Source organism: Typopeltis vanoorti, chromosome 2 (assembly GCF_054136105.1).
Source record: "Typopeltis vanoorti isolate ZY-2024b chromosome 2, IOZ_Tvanoo_1.0, whole genome shotgun sequence".
Classification (NCBI taxonomy): Eukaryota; Metazoa; Arthropoda; class Arachnida; order Uropygi; family Thelyphonidae; genus Typopeltis; species Typopeltis vanoorti.
The window spans coordinates 117483069-117501971 of record NC_143550.1 but is presented as its reverse complement, the minus strand read 5'-3'; the positions used below and the strand labels follow the sequence as shown (position 1 = coordinate 117501971).

The 18903-nt window shown below is 34.8% G+C and overlaps 1 protein-coding gene across 1 annotated transcript in view; it reads left to right on the top strand.

Annotated features, from left to right (window-relative positions):
- Txl (Thioredoxin-like) overlaps positions 1–18903 on the top strand; it is an 87267-nt gene that overhangs the window by 47360 nt on the left and 21004 nt on the right. Inside the window, exon 6 of the mRNA XM_090407751.1 lies at positions 9186–9264. Within this exon, the coding sequence (XP_090263877.1) occupies positions 9186–9264 (79 nt within the window). The remainder of the gene's footprint in view (positions 1–9185; positions 9265–18903) is intronic.

Sequence of the window (18903 nt, the reverse complement as noted above, 5' to 3'; positions counted from 1 at the left end):
TCCTGTGAGAGTTCCACAGGAGAGCTGCTGCATATCATGAATTTTCACTAACATCCATGAGAGGAACCAGAATACAGAATTAAGGCACAGCCAAGATGATCTTCTTCATTCCAAGAGGACCATCTTGGCTGTGCCCTAAAGGATGAGTGCAGCACATTAACACCACTTTCTTCCAAAAACAAATTGTCTTCCAGTCTTGCCACTTAGTTGGTCAAGTAGTCAGCACATCTACTTTCCAACCTAGAGAGACAAACAAGAGATGAATTTCATTGCCTGGTGTGAGACTGCTTCCCTGTTAATTGAAAGCCTGAAGTGACTTTGAATAAGTTGCATGTTTGTTCTCTAGATAAGGCTTTCACATTATATGAAAAAAAAAAAAAAGTTTTTTAAATTAAAAGATGATGATGATAAACCTTAGTCCACCCATGCTACTGTAGGCTTATGGCCTTTATTTCTACCATTAAAGACATTTTTTGTGTATCTGCAGAAATCTCTCTAAAAATCTTCTGGAGAGATTTACATTTGAAAGTATCTCCAGAAAATAATTTAAGCCTCTTTATTAGTTTATAATAGCAAACACTGCTATAAAACTCGCTCACTAACAAACAACTGAAAGTCCTGATCGACATCTTCTGCTAAAAGAAATTCACTATAGTAAACTGTCCACTCTATTAAACTCTTCCTGTGGTCCTATGAGTTGGTTATAGTCAGAATCAAAATAGTTAAGATTTAAGGACACCTGATTAAGGTGTCCCTAAATCTGATAAGTCAAATAGTTCCATTAGGTCCTCAGAATAGCCTCAGCTCATCAGGACATGGATCAAGGTAATGAAAGTGCTTCTCAGGGATGTGTGCACATGTAAATTTGATTACATCCCACATTTGCCTCAAATTGAGCTAAGACAGATCTCTCTCTCTCCTGAATAGCCAATTCATTTTATTTCATAAATACTCAATCAGCAGATCTTATTGTTGAGTTAGTAGACCTCAGTTGTGATCTATTTACAGTAGGCCAAGGACATATATGTCAAGTCAATTTCAATGGTTCTGGAACCATTCTGAACAAGCTATCTTATGAGATGGTTAAATCATGTACGTGAAAGAATGCATCTGTTAGCAACAGTGCGCAATAGGTTGAGGAATATGAACATTGCACCACTACCGTTATCAGGACACCCAATATGTGCCAAGAAAACTTCTTCCACCAGCCTACTTTGTTGTTATATCTTAATTCTGTTCCCAAGATGGAATAACTAGAATTAAGATTTGTTTGACCACACAACCTTTTCTATTCTTTAAAGTATATCCATTGTGTGCTTAGCAAAAGGCCACAATTTGACGAGTTATAGTCTTTTTCTTAGCACAGTATAACTTTCAATAAGCAAGCTGTTTCTATCCGTAGGACTGCCATTGACTGGATGTTTTCAGGTTGTTAGCCCACCAGACTTAATACCCACCAGAGCAGCATGTTTCCAGGATACTTGTACTGGCATATCTGGCACAGACTATCTTACCATGTTTAGTTATTTGATTATGCTGCTGACCTCTTATGTTGAATTTCATATGTATACATGCATATATCATCCCTTGGTATTTGCCTGTTAGTTTTATATAACCTGAAATAGATAAGTGACATTGTATGTAGTGAGATGATAGATTTCATGGATGATGAGGTATTCGATAAATTGGCCACTCTCTCTCTCTCTCTCTCTCTGTGTGTGTGTGTGTGTGTGTGTGTGTGTGTGTGTTAGAGAACATGCTTTTCATGAATGGAAAACACAGCCCTAGTCATTGTATCTAACTTAATATAATTTGTTCAGTGAAAATGCATTAGCATTTAAAATTTAACTTTTTATTTATTTATTTTTTGTTATAATTTTTTTGTTGTCTGAAAAAAGTTTTAGACATCTACAAGTGAGTATGGAATTAATAAATATTAATTCCATACTCACTTGTAGATGCATAACTAAATAGATGTGAAAAGACATACAAACAAAAGTTTATTATTATGCTTTATAATAAGTTTTTTTGAACATGGAACATCACTTTAGAGAAATCGTCGAACTTTGTCAGTACCATAGGAGAGAATGAATGACTACTATTTGGGTTTTTTTTTGGTCAAATTTATTTCAAAACTAAGTTTTGTCAACGTTGGCTGTTGGTTTCATCAGGGTAAAAGATGTATAAAAAAATAAGAACACTTAAAAACCCCATAAACAGTTAACAGTAAAACCATAAAATGAACCAAATACAATTGCATTTTATAAAAGCTTTTATAAAATGCAATTGTATTCGGTTCATTTAAGTGTTCTTATTTTTTTATACATCTCTTACCCTGATGAAACCAACAGCCAAAGTTGGCGAAACTAGTTGGTATAACTTAGTATAAAAATAAATTTGATCAAAAAAAAATCCAAATAGTAGTCATTCATTCTCTCCTATAGTTCTTGTGGTCAAAAATAACTGTATCATCATCATTTGTCAGTACTGTTTATTTCCACTGTTTTCTATGTTAGATGTCTTGATAAATCTCATTTGAAACAATTGAAATGATTTGCATATTTATCAGTATGAAACAATGTGAAATTATAATGAATTAAAACTTTTGTTTAATAAACTTATATTATTGCTATGAACTAATACAAGCAGTTTCACCCTTAAAATTCTGTTGACCACTGATATCCCCCTTTCATTATTTATTAGGCTCAATAAGCCTGTTATTTCTCTCTCTTCTTATTTTATTGCTCACATTTTTCAATTTTATCATAATATCAGCTAAAGACAAAGCATACTTCTTGGCTTCATGTATCTTCAAATCTCATCATCATCAAATTCCTGCCATGTACCCTCAAGGGGTGTACAGGATATGATAGCACTATATGAAAAAAATTACATCATTATTAATTTCCTATCTACAATTTTCCTCCAAATCAGTTTGTTACTTGTCAAGACTCCAACATTATCAGATGTTATATTTCTATCATCTAAGGCACTTTGTACCGTATCAATCCACCTATATCTTGGTCTTCCTCTGGGTCGTTTTGCTGCCAAACTGGCAGAGAACACTCATTTTGCTAATCTTTCCTCGCCCATTCTGTTTAAGTGACCATACCACCTGAGATTAGCTCTGCTAACGCATTCCTGGATGCCGACAATGTCAAGTTCTTTCCTAATATCCTCGTTTTTAATATGATATTGCCATTGATGCCATCTGTTCACGCCTCTAATCTTTCTCAGGACTCTCATATCTTGGTCTCTAGTCTTTGGTCAAGTGTTTGACTTCTGACCCAGCTCTCAGATCCATAAGTTAAAACAGGTTTGAACACTGTCTTGTATAGCTAATTTAGTGTTCCGACTAATTTCTCTCTTATTCCATATGAATTTATTCAATTGACTTCCTACCATACAAGCTTTATTGATTCTGTTGTCTAGTTCCATATTTAATTTACCATCATGACTAAAAATCCTGCCTAAGTAGTTGAAATGTTTGACTTGTTCCACAGGTTCTCCATTCACAACGCAGTTGACATTTTCAACGATTCTGCCTATTTTCATTGTCTTTGTCTTTTTATTGCTGACGTTCATACCATATCTATTACAACAATTATTCAATTTAGTCAGGGAATCTTGCAGACTTGCAGTAGCGGATTTATTTAGAAGTATAACATCGTCTGCATAAAGCAAAGAGCTGACATTAACATCTCCAATTTTGATATCATGTTTAATACCACTTTCCTTCATAATGTAATCCATATAGATAATGAATAACAGAGGGTATAATGTTATAATGTACATCCTTGTCTCACACCAAATTTAACATTAAACCATCTTCCTGTACTTCCTTCAATTCTAACTGCTGACTTACAACTCAAATAAAGACTAAGTATTGCTTGATATAACCCCATTGACACCATATAACTGCAGCGTATTGAATAGCTTCTCTCCTGGCACCTTGTCATATGCCTTTTCCAGATCGACAAAACTTAAATATAGATCTTTGTTATATTCCCATGCTTTCTCAACTATTTGTCGTAAAGTGAAGATCTGATCCTGACAGCCTCTATTCAACCTGAATCCAGCTTGTTCTTCACCAAGCTTTTCTTCCACAATTCTTCTCAACCGTTTCTCAAGTATGCTTGCTTAGATCTTGCCAGGAACACTCAGTAGGGAAATACCTCTGTAATTCTCACATGGAGTTTTATTTCCCTTTTTATATATGGGTACTATGAGAGCTCTACTCCAATCATTGGAAATTCGTCCCTCTGCCTAAGCTTTCTGAACTATGCAGTGCAGCCACTGTAAGATTCTTATACCACCATACTTCAGCATTTCTGGTCGAATATCATCTACTCCTGCTGCCTTTCCACATTTCAAGCCTTTGATGGCTTTTTCTACTTCTAGTATGGATATGTATTTGTGACTGCATGCCTGGTCAGTGTTTTTTACCACTGTGCTGTCATCACTGCTTGTTTCATTTAGCAGTTTTTCAAAGTAATTACTCCATACTTCAAGGATATCTTTTTCTCCCATTTTCATGTCACCTTTATCATCTCTAACTCCTTTTACAGCACTCTTTCCTCCATTCCTAAGCTTCTTCAACAACCTCCAGAATATTTTGCCACCTTCTTGATATTTATTTTCTATATTCTTGCCAAAGTCCTCCCATGACTTTTGTTTAGCTAGTTTTACGCAGTGTTTAGCATTCTTGCATTTGTCTCTATATTCTCTAAGAGCACAAGCTGACTTATTTGCCAGGAACTTTTAATATGCTTTCTTCTTTTCCTTCACTGCCTCTTTAACTTCCTGTGTCCACCAGGGAGTTCTGATTTTTTTTTTATCCTTACAGACAACCTCACCAAATGCCTCTCTGGCAGAATCAATCAATGTTTTCTTCAGAGTTTGCCACTGAATCTCCAAGGTTTGATTCCTGTTCTCAAACTCTTTCATTTATTCTTCAATAATTTTTGTGTATTTTAGTCTACAGTTCACATATGAGAGCTGCTCAACTTTTATTCACTTTAAAACTTTCTTACATGTTATGAGAGCTGGGTCAGAAGTAAAACACTTGACCAAAGACTAGAGACTACAGATATGAGAGTCCTGCGAAAGATTAGAGGCGTGAACAGATGGCATCAATGGCAATATCATATTAAAAATGGGAATATTAGGAAAGAAATTGACATTGTCAGTATCCAGGAATGCGTTAACAGAGCTAATCTCAGGTAGTATGGTCATTTAAATAGAATGGGCAGTGAAAGATTAGCAAAATGAGTGTTCTCTGCCAGGTTGGCAGCAAAATGACCCAGAGGAAGACCAAGATATAGGTGGATTGATACTGTACAAAGTGCCTTAGGCGATAGAAATATAATATCTGATTGGAGTCTTGACAATAACAGACTGTTTTGGAGGAAATTTGTAGATAGGAAGTTAGTAATGATGTAATTTTTTCATGTAGTACTATCATATCCTGTACATCCCTTGAGGGTACATGGCAGGAATTTGATGATGATCTATCTATCAAAGTATTTATCCATTGCAAAAATAAAACTGTGGAATTTCCTCTAATTTAGAGTTTTTTTAAAATTTAGTTGTTCCTTTGCTATCTAAAAAAATATTGTTTATAATTTTTTTCTTTGTTGCTTGCTTTGATTACGAGACGATTACAAACCAACAAACATTAGATTGTGCTACAGCAGAAAAGGATTTATCCTGTAAAAACCATCTAAAATATGTATCTGTTATTATTGAACCTAAGTTTCACATTATCACTTTTACATTTTAAATTTAGTCTTGTGAAGAATTCATAATTGTAAAAAAAAATTCGAGCCTTCCTAATTATCACTTTTTAGGGGGTTGATGAATTTTGTTGTCTGATATGAGACCACTCCCCTGCTTATTTGAAATAGTTTGAAAAAAGGTGCATGTTTGTTGGCTGCAGCACATAGCTCATAGTTTCTACATTAAGGCTATATAGTCCTTAACCTATCCATGATACTAATGAGCAATAGGTTACCACTTTTCATGAACTGGATTTGCATAAAAAGATAATCTTGGAGACAAGGTCTCCAAGATTATCTTGGAGATAAGACATTGTACTAAGAAGACATTGTATCTCGATGAAGACATTGTACTAAGGTCAGTTGATCCCACAATGATGGGAGATTGCTGATGGTTTCTTTAGAGGTAAACTAAAGCAAGAATGAATACAAGAGGGAAATGCTTTGATAGAAAATGCATTTCTAAGCATCTTTTGCATAAAGATTTAATTGAAGTATTTGAGGCATGTCATCTCACTACAGAAACAGATCTATAAAAATGCTATATCTCAGGATATAGCTGTGATAAAAAAAAAGATATTTCCATGAAATTACTTTATATCTGCTAAAGTTTCAGAGGTATGAATATTTTTACTTCGTTGGCATTTTAACCTAGGCACATTACTTCCTGCCATACCAGGAAACATGTACCCCTTTAATCTTCTGCCAGATAGAGAAAAATATCTGGATACCAGTTTGCTTTCGGCTTCTGAATGTATTCATTCATGCTTAGGACTTATCCTTTGTATCACTTCTGTATACAGTTTATTCTGGCCTCTACCTTACTTGGAGGTCAGTTAAAAAGAGAGATTTTCTCTGACTTCTTATTCTATTATTCTCACTTTGTCAGTCCTGGAAGCCTAGCAGTAGTTGCTAGTATAGATTCTACCAGTCTTGATACAGGTGATTCTTTTTTCCTGTTTCATTTACCTCTAGACATATTGAAAAATTTGGAGAAACTCTAGTTGCTCTAACACTTGTTTTTTTCCTCCTGTTGCTGATGTATACATCAGATGGCTTCAGCTTAATTCTAATGGAGTTTCTTCTCTTATCCATTTTTTAAAATTGTTTTTAAAAAAAAAAGAGATGAGTAGGAGAAGATGGAGTCTTGAAGAAGAAATTTGAGCTTAAAGATCATCTATGGCCTATGATATTTCATATGCTTGTTCTGAATGCTGTCCTTCACTGGATTTATTGAAGTTGCCTGAGGGTAGCATCATTACAATATACATTCCTGTCTTGTTTAAAAATGAAAAATCTCTCTTCACTCCTTCCACTATTACTTTTTTTTTTGATAATTATTACCTGTATTTTGGACATGATCATGTTTCTCTGACTAACATTTACCTCCAGCATTGCCTTACACATAACATCTATCTTTCTCATCTTTCAAAAAAATTCCTCCTCTTCTGCTCTGATTGTTGGTTTTTTTAACTGTTCACTCTATATAGCTTTGAAATCTGCTTTACCTTAGAATACAATGTTTATGCAGTTTAAAATAGGGTACCAGAAATCTCATCAGGAACTCTTGAATCCATCAAGAAAAAGATCCTGTCAGTTGCTGATCCTCCACCCTGCCCCTGACTGACTCATTCCATACTGTATCATGTAGATGACCTATTTTTGTCTTATACTATTCCTATAGATAAGTTTTCAGATGATGTTTGACCAAACTCATATCAATAATCTCTCTCTCTCTCTCTGCATTCCTCCACATTTCCAAAAACCTGCACAGCAGTAAGTCATTCACTCAGCCTTCAGCCAGTCATACCAACTGTGAACTGGCTTTCCTTTCATTTCTTTTATTTCCCTCACCTCTAATCTTTTCAGAACATCTGAAGAAAATCTCCCTGTTTCTTCTTTAAGTACTGATATGCTCTTGGTTCTAGTCTTCTTTTAATTTGATTGATTGATGTGAAGTATATTAAAATATATTTTACATGAATCAGTCACGCTCAAAGAGATTGTCAGAAAGATATTCAGCAGTTTGGGAGACCATGGGGGTCTGATTTTATGAGGAAGAGGATGCTGTTAATAATTGGTGGATTTTTATATATAGAATATTATCATATTATTGATCCTACCATAGAGATAATCTTGTTTCTAACAGTTATTTTTTTTATTTTCGTGTGTACCTATATATGCACAAGGGTTCACTCCAATTGGTGCAATGATCTTAACTCTTTCTTTCAGAATCCAAATAATCACTGACTCAAGACCAGAATACAAAATAAACACATTTAATATAACAAAAACAATATATATACACTTCAAACAAATATTACATAACTAATTACAAAATTAATTGGATCCAAGGCCTTTTAAAAATAGTCTTACACTTAAGACTAGACTAAACACTTTGTTTGCACAATCACAAAATGTTCATAGCCAGTTTCTTTCTCTGTTAAGGCCCTTTTCTGAAGATATATGACTTTATTCTTCATTTTCACAGGATCCTTTATCATCACTTATGTAACACACATTAATTCTATCTCTTTTCTTCAGTAGAAATAATAGTCAATCCGGCGTCCTTAATACAGATGAAACTTCCTAATCAGAGTTTTCTTGAACATTCCTTTAGAACGTAAATAGCAAATTTTTCTTTTATTCAATAAATGCTTATTGACCGTCTTAACTCTTCCAATTAAAAAAAAAACTTGCAGTTCTACGATTTCCCTTTCAGAATCTCCTATAAATCTTCCAATTAGCGTTTCCCCCAATATTCCTTTTAAAACGCCTATAGCAATATTTTCATTTTATTTATCAATACTTATTCCACTTTGAAACTTAATAGTTGCATGATTCCTTTTTTCGGAATATACAATTTATTTTTCTTCCGACTGTCACATAAAAAAAAAAACTCAAGTTCCTCTGAATCTAAATATCTGCCGGCCTGTGTTCTAAATTCCTTCGGAATGCTATCCTTGTTTACCCTCCCATTGCTTCGATACCGACCTTGTCAGCTGTCAATCACACATCAAACTTCTCGGCGAGCATGCGCACTCCATGAAAGTGGCAAGCGAGAAACTAGGAATAATGGCTGGCATGTTGTCTCAGTTAGCGACAAGAGAATGTCTTCATAACGCAAATATCGTAATACAAATATCAAATCTGGTAAGTACGTCAATTTTTTTTAACTTCTTTACATATCATTTTTGACAAAACAATTTCATAACGGGCACATCGCAAGTGCCGACAATGCGTGTTATGAAACTAAAACTAATAAACATTTTAACATAAACAATTCGTAAAAATATTCAGAATTTTAATTATGATTATTTTTACAATTCAACATTTTTTTAATGTACTTTTTTATTACTTAGTGTATCTTTATTCAACAACATTTTAAATCTGTTTTTTATGTTACAGGCTTCAGCCAAATGATTTGATCGATGGAAATATAGTACCACTTCGTTATGTTAAGTTTCAAAATGTACAAAATTTACAGGTATGTGGCATTGTGTTATTTTATACAACTTAATAGAGAAACATACATATAAATGATTTTTTTTTTGCTCATGTTTTGCTAACAAAAACATGACAGCAACAATTCATATTTCTTGTAATCAGCTCTGGTATACATATTCATAATCAATATGCATTTTGTTAAATAATGGAAATTGATTTTCTTGGCTCTATCAACAGTTCTACCCATCATTATTAGACAATGAGGAAGTATTTTTTTAATAAAATAAACTGTTACATGAATAACAGTATCTGAATAGCTGACAACAGCACACTGACTCTTCAGTTAACCTCTGAGTTTCTAGCTTCATTGGTAGAGTGGATAGTGTCTTCTCCATTCAATAGGTTGTGGATTCAATTGCCACTCTGCATAGATTTGTGAGTATCTTTAGTTGGAAGATGAATTTCATTACCCAGTGTGAAACCTTGTACCTTCTTGAAGACTTGAGGTGGCATGAGGAAGTTCCATCTTTTGATTTCTAGAGCAGTCCTTCTGGCATGTATAACCATTAGCCAACTCATGTATTAATTGTGCAATAGGTTTAACCTTCTATATGTGGGATTCACATGAAAAAAAAAAGTCATAGAATTAATGTTTCAAAAGCAGAGGTATGGCATTATGAAAGTTGCAGTTTGACATTTACTAGTCTATTCAGGCTACACTGTTTTTGTAAGTTGTCTTCCTATTCCACTTTGACCTGCTATTGCTTTCTTGGAGGGAGGGTATTTTTTACCTTGCTCTGTAAGAGTTTTGTTACCCTTATAGCTGTTCTACTCAATATCATTAGGATGGATAGGATTTGTCATTGAATATGAACCAAGCCAGCCAGTCAGTACCATAAATATTTATTCCTTTTCTCTCTAAATGATCTGGCTTATACAGAAGTGGGCTTTCTTTGTGCATAACAAACAGAAAAAAACTTGCCTAATGGTTGTTTCTGCTCAAAGCTACCTGTAAGCTAATAATGATTGGTGGAACTGTTGATTTTCAGAAGCATGGTTGCTTTTGCAAAATGAACTCAAATGGCTACATTGTTAATTTTCTCTCTCTCTCTCTCTCTCTCTCTCTCTCTCTGTAATAAGAAAATTCTTAATATCCCACAAAATAGAAATTATCAATTTATGTTAACACATTGGCAAATGGAGTAAGTTACAGTGTTGATTTCAAGAAATAATATGCAGGACTGGTACAACACAGAAAGTGAATAAGCATTATAGTTAGGGTACTGCCATTTGGCAGTGCTGACGGGGGACAGGGTTGTGCTATTGTTGCTAGTTATTTTTTAATTTTATTGTACATCAGTAAGGCTCTAACACTCAGCAACCACTCATCTCATCTTTTTTGCACATCCTTGTAATAAATGAAAAATAGTATTGCACTTGTTGCCTTTCCTATTACTGTGACCTCTGGTTCTGTTTATTATTGTTTTATGGAACTTCCAGTCGAAAGCACATCAAGATAAAAGTGTTATCTTGGTGAGTATATTATATGGACATCAATGTAGTGAAACACTTAAATTTGTTCAAACTTATCATTCACAGTCTTGAGTATTAGCCTAAGAATATTGCTCACAGTTCTTGTCAGTGTTTGCAGGTGAGGACCAATATTTTCACAGTTACAAATAATAATAATAAAAAAAAATTATGCGTGATCAAGTATTTCTTAAGAAATATTTAGGAAGCATTTCCAAAATTGCTCTTGAGAGCAGGCTATGCGGTGCACTGGATATTAATGAATTATTTTCTAATTTCATAAACGTGCAAGCATGAAAAGTTAAATGGCTTTAAGCTTTTGTAATAAAACTGCTTATTTAATCAAATAAGTTAAAAACTAATTTTATTTATTTGTGCTGTTCATACAGTGATATGCATTTGTCTCTAGCTGAGTTTTTGTAAAGAAAGTTATGGGGATAATAAATTCCGTATTATTTTACAGCTGGGTACGAAACTCAGAGATCGAAATCTAAGAGTTTCATGCCGAAGAACTATCGGCAAGTCCAAGCGTAAGTCATCACTTGCGTACAACACTATGGCAACTCGTGTCAAAGGTGGAGCAATCTCTGTCACTATCCTTAATATTTTCTCATAATGTAAAATGCAGCTTATAGGAGATGTATTACTGTTTTACATTATGAGGAGAGGTCACTACCAGACCGGTTTCGACCTTTATTGAGGTTTCATCAGTGAGTAGGTAAACCTGGAATACCAAAGTTTAAGTGAACTGAACTTACATATACCCCTACTAACGAATTGCCAGTCTGGTGTACCCATATATTATTATTACTACGATAAAGAGCCAAGAGCTATTTTTCCGGTGATATAAATTAAGTTAAGGGGATAATAAATTCCATATTATTTTTCAGCCGGGTACGAAACTCGGAGATCGAAATCTAAGAGTTTTATGCCGAAGAACTATTGGCGAGACCAAGCGTAAGTCATCACTTGGGTAGTACAACACTATGGCAACTCGTGTCAAAGGTGGAGTAAGCTCTGTCACTATCCTTAATATTTTCTCATAATGTAAAACGTAGCTCCTAGGAGATGTATTACTGTTTTACATTGAGGAGAGGTCACTACCCAGACCAGTTTCGACCTTTATTGAAGTCTCATCAGTAAGTAGGTAAACCTGGAATACCAAGGTTTAAGAAAACCGAACTTACATATACCCCTACTAAATAAAGGTTGAAACCGGTCTGGGTAGTGACCTCTCCTCATAATGTAAAACAGTAATACATCTCCTAGGAGCTGCATTTTACATTATGAGAAAATATTAAGAATAGTGATGGAGCTTGCTCCACCTTTGACACGAGTTGCCATAGTGTTGTACTACCCAAGTGATGACTTACGCTTGGTCTCACCGATAGTTCTTCGGCATAAAACTCTTAGATTTCGATCTCCGAGTTTCGTACCCAGCTGTAAAATAATACAGGATTTATTATCCCCTTAACTTGATTTATATCGCCGGAAAAATAGCCTCTTGGCTTTTTATCATTTTTGTAAAGAAATTAAAAAAAAAAAAGTTGATGTAGCTTACCATTAATACTATTAAGGAAGGAAGACATTGATTTATAGATTGCAGTGTGGACTGAAACTAGTGCTGTAACTGCAAATCTGATTGTTAAATATTGTTGGTTTTCTGGAAATGACTTATAAAATAGTGATATATATATATATATGTGTGTGTGTGTGTTTACCATGTAGGATGGCTTAGATGATCTAAATAGTCAAATTATAATAATAATAAATACAGATGCATTTTATGTTAATATATTATTTATTTTCATAGAATTTTTAGCTGTTTCATATCTGTTTTTGATACAGTAGGAAGAGAGAAACAGAAAAATTTTGAGAAATTAATGAATGAAATAAACAGGGATATACAAAAGGATGGAGGAGATCTGGTCATGGAACAATTTCCTAATATAACAAGAATGGAAGTGAAGGAAGCACTGAAAAAGAAGAAAAATGGGAAGGCAGTTGGACCTGATAGCATCCCCATAGAACTGTGGAAATGTCCAGGTGAATTGGGTGTGACTATTAACAGATGCCTTTAACAGAATCATTAAAGCTGAATAAATACCAGCGGAATGAAAAGAGAGAGAGAGAGAGTATACTGGTTTCGATATAAAAGAACAAAAGTGATATCCAGTCCTGTAGCAACTACAGTGGAATTACTCATTAGTCACTATTAAAGTATGGGAAAGGGTAATTGAGAAGAGACTGCAAGACCTGGTGTCAGTGAAGAGCAGTTTGGGTTTATGTCCAGTTGGAGAACAATTGATGCCATCTTTACTCTAAGACAGCTCATAGAAAGATACTGGGAGAGTAACATGGAAATTTTTCTGGTCTTTATTGATTTAGAAAAGGCCTTTGATAGAGTCTTAAGATAACTTAAACCTTTTTCTAGTTCATCTATCCTGATTGGATCCTCCTATTGAGTTCTGAGTCCAGGTATCCATCACTTTTGACACATGATCCTAGATATGTGAACCTAGACACAGAACTTTGTTCATCGAGGATCAGCTTTGAGCCCATACTTATTTGGTGTGCTCTTAAATGTGTTGATAGAGACAGTAAGAACTGAATTATCTTGGATGATGATCTGGTGATTTGCAGAAATTCTGAGCAGGAAGCAGAAAAAAGACTTGAACAATGGAGGAAAGCATTAGAAGACAGTGGTTTGAGGAACAGCAGAAATAAGAGTGTGTGTGTTGTAGTGAATTAGCAGGAAGTAAAGCATTGCAGGGCATAGGCATTCTGCAAGTGCCTAGATTTACATATCTAGGCACATGTGTCCAAAGTAATGGATACCTGGACTCAGAACTCAATAGGAGGATCCAATCAGGATGGATAAACTGGAAAAAGGTTTCAGGTATCTTGTATGATACAAAAGTGTCTAGCAAGTTAAAAGGAAGAATGTAAGACCTACACTGATGTATAGCAGTGAGACCTGTCAGATGACCAAGAGATGGGAGAAGAGAGTGGATGTAGCTGAAATAAGAATGCTAAGACTTGCAAGTGGTATGACAAGATTAGAAATTCACTAATCAGGGGAACAATTAAGGTATCCCAAGTATCTGGAAAGATTAGGGAATCAAGGCTGAGGTGGTTTGGTCATGTTATGTGGCAAGATAAAAGCTATGTGGTAAAGAGAGTGTTGTAGATGAAGCCACCAGACAAAAGAAATAAGAGGAGACCAAAACAACGATGGCTGGACATCTTGAGAGGGGACCTCCAAGTCCTTGGACTAAAGGAGAAAATGATTTTGGACAGAACTGAGTGGAGGAGGTTGATTTGCTATAGTGACCCTACTTGAGTGGGAATGAAGCTGAAGAAGGAGCTTTATGAGGAATGTCAGATCTGCTTAGAGTGATATAGTGAAGTACTAGGAATTTGTATCTGTTTGTTATTATCATCATCATCATCATCATCAAGGATTTAGGCCTAGAGCAGCCTCTTCCAGCATTAGAAGCCATTGTTGAATCTCTTAAGAGGACGTCCTGGTTTTCTTTTTCCTAATGGTTTGTAATTTAAGGCTTGTTTTGGTAATCTTTCTGTTTTCATTCTTTCAACAGTTCCATCCATTTATGTTTATATTTTTTAATTTTTTCTATTACTGATTCCTAGTTTAATTCTTTTGCAATTTCTTCATTTCTTTTGTGATCAAATAGAGTATATTTTGCAATTTTGCTCATAAACTTCATTTCAGCTGTTATTAATCTTTTTGTTTTATTGTCCAGATTTCACTTCCATACATTAGGACTGGTAGGGCTAATGTATTATTAATTACACCATTTCACAATTGTTAGGTTTATATCTTTTTCATTTTCATATGTAATCATACATCATAGGTAGTTAAACGAATCTGTTTTTACATGTTTACAGTAAATATTTTAATTTTTTTTATATATATCAGAGCTTCATTCTTTAGAATACACATGTTGATTCTTTAGGTCAATGTATCATCAGGGATACAAATCTGAAACATTCTAACAAACTAAAATAAAAATATATATAATTATTAAAATGAAGAGCCAAAAGGCTTCAGTTTGGCAATGCAAAATTACATAAGCAAAGTGGATGTTAGATCCAGCATTATTTCAAAGCTGAATGTAGAAACTATGAAAGTTTTTGTCAGTTGACTAGAGAGCTTGCTGGAATACATTCCTTGGCATTCACGACTTGCCCTAGTGTGGACTACTTAAAAGACATAGGCACTGCCCAAGCATCTATATATTCACCTTTTATTAGTCCATTTTGATAAGGTTTCACTGGCCTGACAGCTGTTTCAAACTGGTTGGTTCTCTTCAGAGACCAAGCAGAAACCTTAAGAGATCAAAATTTCTTGTTCTACTAAGGAACTTGAAATGTCAAAGAAAGCAAGCTCTCTGGTCAACTCGCAAAACTTTCATGGTTTATACATTCAGCTTTGAAATAATGCTGGATCTAATATCCACTTTGCTTATGTAATAATATATAATTATATTATATAAGTAAAGTGGATATTAGATCCAGCATTATGTAGAATGTAGCCGAATGTAGAAACTATGAAAGTTTTGTAAAAAATAAGTTAACCAAAGAGCTTACAGGAATACACTCGCCGGCATTCATGAGTTGCTTTAGCATGGACTAATAGAAAGCAGTGTTGTGTCCCAATTTATGATTATTATTCTATCTAGTGAAATTCTGCTTATCTATATTCAACTTTTATCTATGTACGAGATATCACCCTAAAATACAAATATTTAAGCTATTTCTCCCCTTAGTGTCCCTAATATTTATATTATACTGCGCCTTTTGGGACATTTAGTTTGAGATATTAAATACAAAAACAAGGAGCAATCACTAAAATATGTCTGAATGTGAAACAATATTGCAGTCGTGACACTTTATCTCGTTACTTATTTAAATATTCTCCCCTCCATCCTGATTAGGTTCGTACGTTTTCAAGTGGTGCATTGGGCAGCAATTTCAGACAACTGTTTTATCAATGAACAAAGGTTTATTAAACTCATTAGTATGGTACAATTCAATTTCTAATATAATTCAATTCAATACTAAGAAAACATTTACAATATAACATTAGCTTATCACAAGTAATTTGGCTATGATCCTATATGGGTATTGCGATCATGCCGCCATGACAAATTCAACTCATACAATCATATGTATAATCCCAGATCTAATTAACACATTAGTTACCCCTATATTAGTCTGAATACGCTATATGCTGTAGCACCTGGACATATGTGATATCAACTCACTCTATTTAACTATCTAAAACTATGTAGATTAAATTATCCTTTCACTGTGTTAACACATAACTTTGACATTTAAAACTTTCCTATAAGTTTTAAATGTCAGAGAAATTAGTCGGAACGCTAAATTAGCTGTATACAAGACAGTGTTCAAACCAGTTTTAACTTATGGATCTGAGAGCTGGATCAGAAGTAAAACACTTTACCAAAGACTAGAGACCGCAGATATGAGAGTCCTGAGAAAGATTAGAGGCGTGAACAGATGGCATCAATGGCAATGTCATATTAAAAACGAGGATATTAGGAAAGAACTTGACATTGTCAACATCCAGGAATGCGTTAGCAGAGCTAATCTCAGGTGGTATGGTCACTTAACAGAATGGGCGAGGAAAGATTAGCAAAACAAGTGTTCTCTGCCAGGTTGGCAGCAAAACGACCCAGAGGAAGACCAAGATATAGGTGGATTGATACTGTACAAAGTGCCCTAGACGATAGAAATATAAGATCTGATAATGTTGGAGTCTTGACAGGTAACAGACTGATTTGGAGGAAAATTGTAGATAGGAAGTTAGTAATGATGTAATTTTTTTCATGTAGTACTATCATATTCTGTACACCCCTTCTGGGTACATGGCAGGAATTTGATAATTTGATAAAAAATTACTGAGTAGCCTACCTCCCCAGACATACTTAAACGGTCTGATACCAAAGCACTTTTTTTCCACCCCATTGCCACATACATAACCATGTTCAAAGACATTCATATCTTTATCATGTTTGCATACCATAGCTGAACTTTTACACACATTTTTCCTATTCCTCCCTTGATGATCTAGTTTCCCTGACTCTCTGCATTAGGTCTCATACCAAGAAGTAATTTCTCCAGGCTTCTTATGCCAAGTGAATTCAAGTGCAGGCCATCCTTCTTATACAAGTTCTTTTCTGCCATCAGACACACCCTACACATCTAAAAACTCACATATCTTCTACACAGCTGACATGTGAAATCATTTGCTATCAGACCCTCATATCTTCTCTCATAATATATTTGTCACTACTTAAATTATTAATACCTACCAGAACTACCGTCTGTTTTACTTTTCTTTTTTTGGTTTTCAATTACATTTATTGTATTTTTAATATGGGGTGCTTAAGGGTCAAAGCTATATAACGGAGAGGATACCTCCACATAGCTTTCAAAGGAATGCGGAGAACCGACCAGGGCTTCTGACCTAATGTTCAATCCTTACCTTCTCATGGTGCACCCTGTTAGGTATCTACCTGGATACTGAATGGACGAGGATGGACTGGCGATTTGGGATTTAGCTGACCAAATTATATTCTTATTGGCTTAAACCAAAATTTCAAATTATGGTACAACATGACATAATTTCATGCCGGCTGGGGCATCGTCCAGTTAAACAAGGCCCCCATTATTTTCGCCAGTGAACAAGGGCAAACAGTGAAAAGTTAGCTACTAGAACAAATCCTAAAACTTACCCCAACTCAACATTACCAGAGTTCAAGATCGGTACTATCAACATAAGAAGCCTAAATGGCAAAGAAATGGAGCTAGCTGAGGAATTGGATAAGTATCAGATCGACATAATATGGGTGACTGAAACAAAAAGGACAAAAACTGGTGAGATCTTTCTGAACAATAAATACAAAATGTTATATTCAGGCAATGACAACCAAGGAAAAGAAAGAGTAGCCATGGTATTCAACACTAAATACGAGGCTAATCTTCTTGAATGGCAGGCTGTCTCAAGTAGAGTGATGTGGGCAAATATGAGAATGGAGAACTGGACAATGAGACTTATTTGTGCCTATGGTCCCACAGAAGGTTCTACTAAGGTAGAAGTGGAGGAATTTTTTGAGGCTTTAGAGAAAGCAACTGACACAATGAAAAAGGAAAAGTTGGTCCTTGTTGGGGATCTAAATAGCAGAGTAGGAAATGATTGTGAGACATACAAAAATAATTTGGAGAAAAGAGCAAAGCTGCTAATAATGGCAAATACCTGTTGGATTTCTGCTCAGGACATGGACTGGTAATTACTAATACAATGTTCCAACATAAAAATGTGCACAAATTCACATAGAGAGAAGAGGCAAGGAATAAGAAAAGTCTCATTGACTGTTATTGTTGATAGTGATGTTTTCCCATTGGTGCAGGACACCAGCGTGTACAGAGGATTTGAAATTGCAAGTGAGCACTATTTAGTCTTGAGCAGAATAAAATTGAATTTCATATTGAAAAGAAGAACATATAAGAAAGTTTTAAAGCGAATAAAAGTTGAGCAGCTCTCAGATGTGAACTGTAGACTGAAATACACAAATATTATTTAATAAAAAATGAAAGAGTTTGAGAGCAGGAACCAAACTTTGGAGATTCAGTGGCAAGCTCTAAAGAGCTCTAAAGAAAACACTGATTGATTCAGCCAGAGAGGCATGTGGTGAGGTTGTGTGCAAGGATAGGAAAATCAGAACTCCTTGGTGGACACAGGAAGTTAAAGAGGCAGTGAAGGAAAAGAAGAAAGCATATCAAAAGTTCCTGGCAAATAAGTCGGCTTGTTCTCTTAGAGAATACAGAGACAAATGTAAGAAAGCTAAACATTGTAAAACTGGTTAAACAAAAGTCATGGGAGGACTTTGGCAAGAGCATAGAAAATAAATATGAAGAAGGTGGCAAAATATCCTGGAGGTTGTTGAAGAAGCTCAGAAATGGAGGAAAGAGTGCTGTAAAAGGAATTAGAGATGATAAAGGTGACATGAAAACAGAAGAAAACGATATCCTTGACGTATGGAATAATTACTTCAAAAAATTGCTAAATGATACAAGCAGTGATAGCACAGTAGTAAAA